We start from the raw sequence: 12,984 nt of genomic DNA, 5'->3' as shown, positions 1-12,984 counted from the left end.
ATTCGATTGACTATAACTTTATTGACATTCTGCACTCTAATACAAATTTTTCGGTTACGAGAATGATGGAGGTCTGTGACAAATGGGAAATTTAAAATTGAATATAATTAACTATACCTCTTCCAATTATTCCTGTATTCAAAATTATGACAAATTAAAAAATAGTAGATATAATAGTAGATACCTATTAAGGTTTTTAACATCTAACCGATTAGAATAATGAAGTGATCTTAATTTTTTGGTACAGTCAAGAACATACACTAAGTTATACACTTTTGCCCGAATATCGCCTTCAATGCAATTGAGCAAGATCCATCAATGTGTAACGTTGATTCGTATTTCTTTTGTAGAATGGAAAACGAAATGCATGTAAGAATATTTACATTTGTTTTTCAATTTCGTGTCACAACATTTCTCAAGACATATTTTACAAAAAAACGCTTGTATCTGACGATAATTGGCGTAGTAAAGTGGTTTAATCTTGAATTTTTGTACGGACGACGGTAGCATTATTAAGCTGCACATTGACGGATCTTGTTCCTTTGCTCCGGAGGCGAAAACTGTATATACATATATATAAATAGCTCGGTGTGCTGCTGAATTTGTATATAATTGCTGTGTGTAATTTGTATATAATATTAATAAGAGACGCCAAATTGCGGTTGTCATTTGAAATTCTTTCGCGTATAAGTTCTTAAATGCAAAGAGGGCAAACTACGAGTACGTGTAGAGTTTTGGGTTGAATTTTGTTTAGAATTCTTTGTAGAATATACCTATGCTGGTTACGTCAGTACTATGATTATCAGGTACGTCTAAACATATCAACTACAAAGAAATATTAAACATGACCAATTTGAAGCTCCGTGTAATCCAAACACAGCCAACACAACGGGAAGTGGAAACAATTTAGTACAATTTCCGGAAACCGCGCTAAATGGAGTGTCATTCAAGCTTTATTTACAGAAGATGGCAAATAATATATGAAACTTACACGTCTGAAGTGGAGTACCTTCCTCGAACCATTTTTGTCAAACAAAACTATCACTCAAAACACTAGAGTAGCCCTGAGCTCTGCATGAGTTTCACTACTATTCTACTATCACAAACATCTCTGTTTAGAGAGTACTTAGATAAATGCTATTTACTCGGTGTACTGTAAAATTTATTACTCGAAAGCCAGTGCAAACTTTGGCGGAACTTGGCAATACGTCGCCGGCAAATTACGCTTTACCCTCTAGAGCGTTGGTACCGTATTAATAGAATCCACCCAAATAAACATAGTAGCTTAGAACACAGCACTGCGTAAACGGAATTTGTAATCACTAGGAATTTGCTCTCAAATAAGCACGGAGAGAGTTCAAGTTCGTTCGATGGCGTTCGAGTCAGTAGTTCGGTTGTTTGGTAGCGTTCGGATCGGGAACTCCGCGCGTCTCCCGCCGCGTGCTCCGACTGCGGCGCAGGCGCAGCGCAGGCCGAGGGAAGCGACGGACGTCGACGTCGGCCCGATTCGGTGCGGGCGCTCGCGTCACTCTACTACGGCAGTCGACAACAAAGTGATAACAAAACCTCCACTACTAACGATACTACAGTTTGATCATACGTGCGCCTACGCTTTATCAAGGCGCAGATTTCACTCGTGCCTTGTTGGAGCATTGCCAACGACGAACGTCGATTGCTATCGTTGCGCTCCTCGTAAGAAAAACTTGCGAGGTCATTTGGGAACATCTGGACACTCCTAAAAATGGTATGCAAAATTTGGAATAGGTATTTTCCATTTAACAAAAATGTTAGTAGGTATAGAGATGTTAACATTGCGTAGCTGCATGTGACAATTTATATAACGTTGTTGACGTCCTATTTTTTTTTATGATATCAAGCAACCACCTATCCACGACATTGCACTGCCACTCTATACTGCTTTAAATCGCACAGAGCTGAGGGCCACTGCCACAGCACCCGTCACCCTAATACACAGGTAAGTTGACAAGCCCCATGTGCCTGTAAAATGATAAATAAATCTAGTACCATGTCGGATAAGTTCAGATCATTGCTCAAAATACCTAGAGCAATGTCAAGATTTGTAAAATCTATTAATACACAGTTGGTAGCACACTTCAATAGTGACGGACGAGCTCTGACTCCTATATATTACATCATACCAGCTCGAGTCGCCAATGAATAGTGGTCGTATGAATGAGCCAGTTCTATTCATTCTACATAATGTAGACACAGTCTATTTACACGTACGTTTTGTTTGTTTTCGACGCTGTATCAAGGCTTTACAAATTATAATCAAGATTTTGTGTCACCTAATTTCACGAGCCATTTGTTATTGTCTTATAATCTCTTTCATTTAAGTTGTACACCCATTACATTTACATTATACCAATTAAAAAAGAGCATTTAAATTAATCTTGGTGACGCTGCGATTACGGCCTGAACACTGAGTACACATGAGGAGGTCATAGTGTAGCACGTCACTACTTACTACGTATTTTCTTAGCTTGGCGTTGCATGCAACTACGTGAGCTAAGTTAGCTTACCTGGCGTAGTTGGTTGCATGCAACTACATGAGCTAACTTAAGTTAGCTTCGCTGGCACAGTTGCATGCAACTACGTGAGCTAAGCAAGTTAGCTTAGCTTCGTTCGCGGTGTGGCCTGCGCTTCAAGTGTTTTCTGACTGGCTTACATTTAGTGTCGATAAGTGTGGTGGCTCAAAAACTAATACAACATTTAGGATTTTCCCCGAAATTCCATATCCAAAAATTTATGTGTGTGTGGACTGGGGGCCCACATGATTTTTGCCAGTTGTAGAGACTGGAATGTTTAGTACAAGTTGTAAAGCATTTTGTAAAACGCATCCTGGAATTTGTAAAGCTATACCACTTAAGGTGCGATCTCTCAGCTCTCACACCAAAGTTTCCACTTCTGGGCAAGTATTTAGTTTGCCGGCGGCATATTTTGTTAACAGAAATTTAGTAAAAACCTCTTTGAACATTTACACAACGAACAAAACATAATTAGGCAATGATTATATATTATTACACTGTTCGTTATATGGTCTCCGAGGGCCCACCATTAAAAATAACGTATAAATGAGCAAATTAATTGTTTATATTATTTATCCGCAAACTTTAGTAAAAATTACAAGGAAGATTGTAAAAGCAAAAGAAACCCACAATTACGAACCAATTTCGTTGAATTTCATATTTATTTGTGGTCCCTCCACCATATCCTAAAATATAAGCAATATAGAAATAATCGTCCTATTGAGGTGTCAAAAAGCTTTACTATATACATGTTTTTTTTAAATGGATTGGTGGCTCATTATACAAGATAATTGCTTTTCAATGTTTTCTTAGCCATGTGCCTAGTAGGGTGTCCTAAATTTCTGTTAACAAAATATAAGCCGTCAAACTAAATACTTACCGCATACGTCACCTTAGGAGGTAGAGCTTTTTAATATATGCTTTACAAATTCCTGGATGCGTTTTATAAAATGCTTTACAACTTGTACTAAACACTCCATTTATTACAACTGGCAAAAATCATGTGGGCCCTCAGTCCACACACACATAAAAATTACAAGTACAAGTAAACTTACCCAGTTGGCTTGGCCATGGTGAACTCCTTAGCGTGAACGTTGAGCTTGTTGGATGAGGGCGCAGGCGCGGTGGCAGAGGTCGTTGTGGCTCCCGCCGTGGCGCCGTCTGTGCGTACACCTGGTGGTCATCCAGTGGTCAAGGAGAAGAAGAAAGAAGCTGCTTTCGCAAGCAAGATAGAGAAGAAAAAATTTTGTTTGGGTGTTAAACCTGTCGTTTATTTGTTATTGTAAATTAGAAACATTCAAACCGATCGGCAGGGCCTGATTAAAAGAATACGTCGCCAAAATTTTAAATTCGAAAATCTAAAGTCTAATAACAAAAAAAATAAGCCAACATTCATTCATATGTTGTAATTACAACACCTACATAGCCAGAAAGCTTTTCATTATGAACAACTAAGATGGCATTCTAAAAGCAATCAACAACAAGTTATCATCTGAAAACCGTGGATATAGTGGTATTTATGATAGTGGTGGTATAATAATAACATAGTTACAAACTCTTGATTATACGAAAACTATTTTTTGATGGTCGTTAAGAAGTTATCATGGATAATTTTATTATGTAAAATAATTTAAATTAATAATTTCAACAGCAAACCAAGCATTATGTCAGTGTTTTATATCTATATGTAGTTAGGGCGTATAAATAAATTTAACAAAATAGGTTATTAATGTAGTTTGGTTAAATTTTCATACTCTTTCAATTTGTCTAGTCGAATGGTTTCATTTTATAGGTATGTATTTATCTAAACATTTATATAGTTTTCAGAATTTAATGATTTTGACATTGATTTTTTTCTTACATAATTTTTGTTTTGTTGTGCACGTAAACCTGTTATTGGATTATTGTCCCCTGTGTTTAGGTCTGCAGGAAGAAATTTCTATTAGAAATAAGCAGTATCTTTTGTTTGTGTTTTCCTTGTTACTAAATGTTTTTTTAATGTGTTGTTTTTTCTGTACAATAAAAAATAGAAATGGTTTGTTATATGGCAAATAAAATGTTTTTTTATCATAAAGACCAAAACCAAAACGTTTATTATAAATATTATTTTTCACTTATTTTGTTTTTACTTTGTTTTTACAAGTTTATACTTTGGCTTTTAAGCACTTTCTTTCCCGAAGTATCATATTAAGAGGTGCACACAAAAGGAGCCTGTCCGCACGACGTACCATACCTTTCCTGTAATTCTGGCGCACACTGGGCAAGAATTGGCAAGTACCGAAAGCCGACTGGCAAATCTTCACATCACTATGGCAAGTAGTGTATGCCATCCATACGATAAGGCGAATATGTATATTTTTATACACTCATGGTTTTACACAATGATATTATACCGTTTTACATAGGTATTTGGTGATAGCTAGTGAGTGGAGGAATACTGAATCCAGAAATACAAGCATTAATTATTTCAATGTTATTATTGATAAAAAGATCATACAAACACAGAAAATTGATTCGATTAGAACCAGCGACTGTTACCTCAACGTGGCTATGGGAACGATGTGATTCTTTTACTATACAACACCTTGTACACCATTGTGGAATTCAAAAGAATATTGAATATTTCTATTATTTGAAAAATAGTCAATCTCTGATCTCTCTCAACTTGGATCAGTAAAAAAATTGTTAAGTGGCCTGAATTGCCCCCACTGGTCTCCTACAGAACCACGTCTGCCGATCGGTGTAATGCAACTATTGACATCAATAAAATAATATTATTTGTATTTTTCTAAATAATTTAGGAAAAAATAATTATTTGATTACCCACATAAAAAGTTTTTTTTTGTAATTGAATGCCATTTAATTTTGTTTAATTGAAAGCTATTTAAATAAATTCGTGTAATAACAAACAGTTCCACGAGGCTGACTTACCATAAACAAAACGCACATTTAAAGACCGCCTCAATTATAATGCATTAGGTATACGTTCACATTAAAACTATTTTATAGAATTATTTTAATGTACAATTACAACGTATAACAAACAAACGTTTTGCCCATCTCTACATACCGCGAGCTCTGTTCGAAAAGAGCTAGCTATGCTGTCGTATGTTTTAGACGATAGAGTCGCAATTCTTCAGCAGAATATTCAATCACGAGGGCCTACTTGGTCTAATAGTGCCGTAACAAGGCAGCCTAGATAGCGATGCGTGCCTCGCAGGCGGGGGGGCAACGCGCTCCACTGACTGCAACCAACTTTCGCGATAGGTCCCAATAGTGGTAAATCCACAGCGATTCAAGAAATAACGTTATGATAATTTTTTTGTCTGAGCATGCATTGCTACTTATGTACTATTTATGGAACCAACAACATTTTTATCTACGTGTAGGTATTTAAGATGTTGAGAAAGCATTACTAACTAGAATTCATTATTCATTAAAACTGAGCTAGAATTTAAACCACTATAAGAAAGAATGCTGCGATCCGTTTCGACGTAAACAAACCTGGAGTTTCTGTAACGGTCTGAATGGCGGGCGTAGTGGCCGTAGTAGGTACGGCCACGGTGACCGCCACGGGTGGCGCAGCTGCGGGTACAACTACCGGCGCCACAGATACTGGGCACACCGTCACCGACGTCACCGGCGACACCGCCACCGGCTGCGCCAGCGACTGCTTCACTATACACCTCGACATCGCCCTACAGCTCGTTCGAAATTAACAAAATTGCCCCAGCACGCATGGAAAACAACGAGCACAAACACGCTTGACAATCGCGACAACAAACATGCGACTGTCGACCCGTTCCAAATATGAATTTGTTTATATTTAATTTTGGCGCCAATTTTGCGTAGTGACGTTAGCCAGCCAAGCTTTCCGCGCGAACTAGCTATCCGATCTCTTTGATTCCTGATTGATATAAATAGGTTTGCACCGAGAAGGCAACACACGGTTTGTTTGTTTATTTGGAGATCGAAAAATTCGGATTTTAAACGCACTTCCAACGCGTCATTCGGTAACATATTTAGGTACTATAATGAAAATAATATTTCCTTAAAAACTAACCTGGTGGTCTGTATATCTCCAGAGTCGGCTTTCCTTTCGCATTAGTAAGGATCATACTCCGTCGTTTCCCATTGTGTGGAAACTGAAAACAAACAACCGTGAAAACATGGATCGTCTTTGAAGCTGTGAGAAAAACGCACCCTAGATATCTCAACGTAGAGTTTTGCTGATCTCAGATATCTCGAAAACTTACAATTTATCCCTACTAATAAAAATCATAGACATTTAAAAAAGACTTCATGCATCAGAAATAAATGTGCCAGCTTAATTGAAAACGAAGTAATTACATAAACATGAAATATAATATCGCATCCACGGAAGAAAAAAGCAATGGAAGTGCCTTGAGGCTCGATTACTATCAGAACCGTTGTCACCAAAAACATCATCACCTCCATCGTATTATGTTCTTATTATAACTAACGTACTTAATCGACATTTTTACGAAATTAAGTTATTAACACATCAGCAAAACTAGATCTACAACCCCCTCTAATAGGTTTTTTTTGTATTATCTTATTTAATTTCAATTTTCGTAAGTTTTTTATTGAATATCAGGATATTTCACCACCATGAAATTCAATTTTTTTTTTAAATTACTTCACTAGTTTGTTATAATTATTACTTAATACAAAGATCGAACACTTAGAAAAAATCGATCCGGCCGGATTAGAACGGACGTCTTCTAGCAAACCGTGTCAGACGCTACGCCAACTAAGCCACGGAACGAACCAGCGGACCTCATGAATTTTTCTATGTGCTTTGTGTCGTGTCTTTGTATTTGGTTTTTCAACGACGTTTTTGTCCCAAAGCCGTTACGTAAGTAGAATTATATGAAAGTATATCTTCACCCAGTTAGGTACCTTTACATCTACCAGCCCTGGCTGAAGATATCCGCTGGTTAATTCCGTGACGTGATTCTAGGCGTCTGTTCGAATGCGGCCGGATCGAAGGAATTAAATTTTCATAATTGACATTTTTACTGGCAAAAAAACTTTAGGTGACAATATCTCGAAAGTTATCGATTTCGTTATTGAATTACAAATGCGTTAGTACCAAGGAAGTAAGTAATAACTAAGGCCACATTTGCAAAATGATAAATTTCAGGAGAAAGGGTTAAATATCGTATGAAGGAAATTGTTCTATAACTTTTTTAAGTAGGAGAGTTATACCGTTAGTTCGTTATTTTTATGACTTTCATGTGATAAAAACACTTTTAACGAATGATCACATCGCACCTCTCATGGAAGAATGGCATAACCGACAATATTAGTCGACAGAGTTACAAGAATTGGACAGCATGTGGGTTGTATTTTTCTGTATCTATGGGAGGAATAAACATTTTTGACGTAACTTTACGTATACCATTATTCCATGGGGGGTGCGACATGTGGGTTTATTATAGTCAAGTGTAGGTGTGTATAACGGCATACCTACATTAAATTGAAATAGGTACAATAAATAGGCCTCTACAGTATCACCATAGCAAAATGTTTAACGTAATAGATTTTTTTACATATTCTGGAAACCTTCAAGTCTTTTGTTTTCGTTAATAGATCCAAATGTTTCTTGTCAGATGTCGTGCTAGTGACAAGTTGTGTCGTATTTATTTTCAGGCTATGCGGTTGCGGCATCATCGACTAGGTATAAAAATAAAAATTTGTATGAGTAATGCTCGAGAAAACTTTCGGAAATATCCAAGCAGTGCGAAATCATGATGCGTTTTCCAATAATAGGCATTACTTTGATTTTCATTGCAATCGAAATAGGGCGCAGAAAACACACACAAAATATAAAAACAGATATTTATGCGCCCTTTAAAACATCCATGGAAGTAACTTACAATTTTAGCAAATACTAATTTACATCACAAAGATGAAACCATAGACAATAAATACACTATATAAGAGATGAAAATCTGAATCGAACTATATGTATAACATTTTTCCATCGCAATTCCATATTCATATTTCAAAATTGAAAAAGAGAATGTTTGTGTTTTAAGTAACGTAAAACTGAAAATCGTGAGTTTTCAGAAACTTATTTTCGAAAACAATAATTACCATTTTCTAAAAATTTACTTTTCCGATTAGCGTTATTGATGTCAACGTGCGATATATTAATTATTTTGGCTATAGAGCCATCAGCTTGAATAGGTAACAAATAATTAGGAACCTCAAAACGTAATAATACTTGAACTAAATTGCATTTATGTAAAAGCTGTAATACAAAAACCTGATTTTTTTTATTTATCATCATGATTAATAATTATAAAGTCAATGATTATACCCATAATTTCGAATAGACATAGAATATACTTCAAATGCAATAGAAAGAGACAAGTTTATAGAAATCATCACTCGAACGACAGTGACAAACAATATTGATAGTCGCATAATTTTTAGTTAGTATGCTTTGACACTCCTAAATCTTTTTTTAGTTAATGACCAACCGATTGTGTCATAGTTAAAGAATTGGCACAATGAAATAAAACCTGAAAATGTTTAATATGTAATGTTCCTCAAGTAAACGATATTAAAGATACCTATAAATTTTTACTACCATTACCACTATCATAAAGTTAGTAAATAAACAAATGGGTGAATATCTCATGCGTAAATTTTGCGAGTCCACGGTGAGAAACCAGGTGTAAAGTGAAGAAATATTAATGATTTATTTTTTTATAGTTTAATTAGACGTAAAATTAGTTCAGGGCAAGAATTTCAGAAAATTCATTGTACAATAATAATTAATAAAAAATATTAATGTCCCGATTTTCAATTTTGCTGGAGTGTCCACTTTCTGTTTGATTGTATAAAATAGTCGTTCTGGTAAAATGTGTACGCTTTTAAGAAAAACAATTCCATGTATGTTATTCACTATTAGAAGCACTAACTAAAATCATTGAAAGTATTGCAATGACCAGTATGTGGGATACTGGGTACTTGATCAAACTTTGTCCACGCGAAAATTGTAGTTTTGGTGACAAATATTCAACTGGTTGCAACTGGTAAGTAGTTTAACTAAAAACCATTACGTTCTTGCCCCGCGCAAGCCTCAGTCGTGTATTAGGACCTGACAGCGAAAAACATGGGCACTGTGTTCCATTTCCCGCCAAAAAAGTAATTATATGCCCTTTGGTGGCACGTGGGACAAAAAATATTCAGTTTTCCTGGCTCCGTTTGGGCTCAATTTTTGTTTTATCCTAAGGTCGTATTCTGAAACCAAATTAAGAGACTAATTTTGTCATTATTTTATCACAGTTTAATCGTCTCGGTTTGATTTTTAAGCATTTTTTTTCCCCGTAATTTTTGTTTGAGATTTTATCTTACGTGGCTCAAATTTGGTGGTTTTGGTGGCGTTTGTGTTACCCCCTTCACTTGAAAACGCCACCAAATTTTAAATTGTTATGATATTTTTGAATATAACGTTCACTTTCGAAAATTGTTTTAAAGTATTGTGGTTTATTTGTCCCAATAAACTTAAGAAAGATAGTGTTATACATAATTTTTCAGATAAACAAAAATTACTAATTACTTTTTGATCTATTTGTACCTTAGCGATCTTTTAAATTTGTATTTTACTTAAATTAACGGTGATATCATTGATTAAATGATTTTGTTGAGAACGTCAAACACGAAAAATTAGTTCATTGTTGTTTTCATTGGCAGTTGAATAACTACGATACACTACGCTATCTCCAGGAATGTTTTCTGAAGATAAATTGTAGAAACTCAAATGTTTACCATGAGTACATGCGGTGGGTTTATCGAGACACTGTGGCTTAATGCAAAATAAGGCATAGAATGCTAATTTAGAGTTGTTACTTTTTTCTAAATAACCTGAAGAAATAACACTTGCTAACTACTGGAGTAATTTCACAAAAAATAATTGAATATCATAGTGGTGAAACAGCTTGACATTCAATAAAATTCTTATTACAACCTGAAGAAAATTCATGTTACCAGGAAAAGGCCAGTCTTTTTCTACAATTTCGTAATTTTCTACAGGTTTCATTTTAATATTATCAATGGCAGGTTTCAATGCCAGATAAACGAATCAATATCAGTAATGTTGTTTTTCCAAATGACACTTTGATCTGCAATTCTCTTTAATAATCCACCAACTCCTGGGCACCCTTGCCATGGCCACACTCGCAATAATCGCGGGTGCCCCGGATGGAGTTCGAGGATTTTTAACGACAACTACAGATCAATCAGTGTCATTTGGGAATGACATTACTGACCTTGATTCGATCATCTGGCGTTAAAAGCTACCGGTAATAATATTCAAATTAAACGTGTACATTACGAAATTGTTCGAAAAGACTGGCTCATTCTTTAGTATATGAAGCCTTTTCTTAGTAACATCAATTTCCTTCAGTAATAACTCTACATTAATATTCAGTACCTTATCAACACAATCATCTGATGATGATGAGATGATGGTATTTCAGTCCAACTACTCAAGCAGGATGAAATCTGGTGGTAAAAGTGCTTATGAAACATTTCAACAAAGTTCTTCATGAAGCTCGAACACCATCATCCACAAAAAAGGCGACATTGCAAAACTTAGCAATTATCGGCCGATTAGCTTGCTCTCTCAGATTTATAAACTTTTTACAAAGATTTTGACCATCTGGCTTACCAGTGAAGTTGACGAAGCGCAGCCTATTGAGCAGGCTGGCTTTCGGAGCGGCGTCTCAACCATCGACCATATCCACACGGTTAATCAGCTGATGGAGAAATGTCTCGAATTCAACCGGCCCCTTGTCATGGCCTTCGTCGATTATGAGAAGGCCTTTGACAGTATCAAACATTGGGCCGTGTTCCACGCTCTTCATCGCTGCCACATGGATTCCCGCTACGCGGATGTGCCCCGCTAGCTCTACCGTTCAGCTACTCTGCAGGTATGAGTTCACGATTTAGCCAATCCCGTTCCAATCTGGCGAGGAGTGAGACAAGGAGATACCATTTCCCCAAAATTATTTACAGCAGCACTTGAGGATTTCGTAAAAACCCTTAAATGGGATAACCGCGGCATTAACATCAATGGTGTAACACCATTTATCTCACCTAAGATTCGCGGTCGATCTCGTGCTATTTGCAAGTTTCAACGCTCTCCAAAGGATGCTGGAACAACTGTATGATGCTTCTTTAAGAGTCATGCGTACGATGCTCGGCATCAGCCTTGTAGACCGAGTTCCGAACGTTGAGATCCGACGATGGACGAAAGTCCAGGATGCTGGAACTCGGATCATGGAACTCAAATGGTATGGGCGGGACACCTAGCTATGCAAGGTGATGACATGTGACGGTGCGACCTCCTTTCACCGTCATCTCACCTTTATGTATCGCCTCTCTCCTCTTGAATCCTATCATTTTTTATTTTACGTGCATTTAAATTTTAAATTTGAATTGTTCCATCTTCCTTCACTTTCTCATTTTGTTTTCGTACCACGGTGACTCCCAGACCGCCACAACAGTCGGAGCTGTTCCAAACTCCATTTACTAAAATCTTATTTTTGATTCTTTACCAAGTTATAATACAAAAAATATAATACAACAGTCAGAGCAAAAGAATTATCAAAAATTTGCTGCAATAGTTTTTAGTTAGAAGCCATAAACCCGGATGTAATGGTGCCGCCATTGAAACCCTGGCTATTACACGAATATAAAGATTTGTACAGACGCTTTCTGGCGCTTTTCAGGTGGATCGACTGATTGGTGGCCGAGGGTGGGCAAAAGAAGCGTCGGGCGCCCTGTTGCAAGGTGGGTCGACGACATAGTACGCGTCGCGGGGCGTCAATGGATGCGGCTAGCACGGGACCGTGATGGATGGCACAAACTTCGGGAGGCCTATACCCAGCAGTGGGTGAAATCAGGCTGTGAATGATGATGATGCCTTATCAAGCCTCAATGTCCGGACAAACCTACCGTATGTCCTCATGGTAAACATTTGGGTTTCTACAACTTATCTTTAGGAAACATTCGTAGACATGGCGTTGTGTATCATAGTTCTTCAACTGCCAATTAAAGCAACAATGAACTCATTCGCTAAAATCCAGGGAAGTACTGCCACCTTACCTATTTCTGCCGCCAAGCAGTAATGTTACCATAGTTAGGTTTGGAAAGGTAAGGGTGCTGGTGAAGTTACAGGCACATGGGACTTTCCAACTTACGTCTCAGGGTGACGGGCGCAGTGGCAGTGCTCCTCAGATCTTTGCTTATTTAAAGCTCTGAGTGGCACTGCGACTGTTATCGACAGGCGTGTAGCTTACCATCAGGCGCATGACTCGTTCGTCCCGTCACATGATAATAGGGGTTAAAGTATGAAATTGCCGATTTGTACTGAAAATCTAAATTGTTTATTTTT

At 37.0% G+C, this 12,984-nt stretch overlaps 1 protein-coding gene across 4 annotated transcripts in view; it reads right to left on the bottom strand.

Annotated features, from left to right (window-relative positions):
• LOC113235567 overlaps positions 1-12,984 on the bottom strand; it is a 52,524-nt gene that overhangs the window by 15,363 nt on the left and 24,177 nt on the right. For 2 of the 4 annotated variants that reach the window (XM_026471299.1, XM_026471301.1), the window contains exons 4-5: positions 6,613-6,694; positions 3,605-3,722 (exon numbers count right to left, since the gene is read on the bottom strand). In XM_026471299.1, the coding sequence (XP_026327084.1) occupies positions 3,605-3,722; positions 6,613-6,694 (200 nt within the window). Of the gene's footprint in view, positions 1-3,604; positions 3,723-6,053; positions 6,259-6,612; positions 6,695-12,984 lie in introns of those variants that run through there. The other 2 variants (XM_026471302.1, XM_026471303.1) reach the window with 2 other exon arrangements.

Source organism: Hyposmocoma kahamanoa, unplaced genomic scaffold (genome assembly GCF_003589595.1).
Source record: "Hyposmocoma kahamanoa isolate Upper Pololo Valley unplaced genomic scaffold, ASM358959v1 88, whole genome shotgun sequence".
NCBI classification, from domain to species: domain Eukaryota; kingdom Metazoa; phylum Arthropoda; class Insecta; order Lepidoptera; family Cosmopterigidae; genus Hyposmocoma; species Hyposmocoma kahamanoa.
Note: the sequence above shows the minus strand (reverse complement) of the source record. Positions and strands in the feature narration are given on the sequence as shown.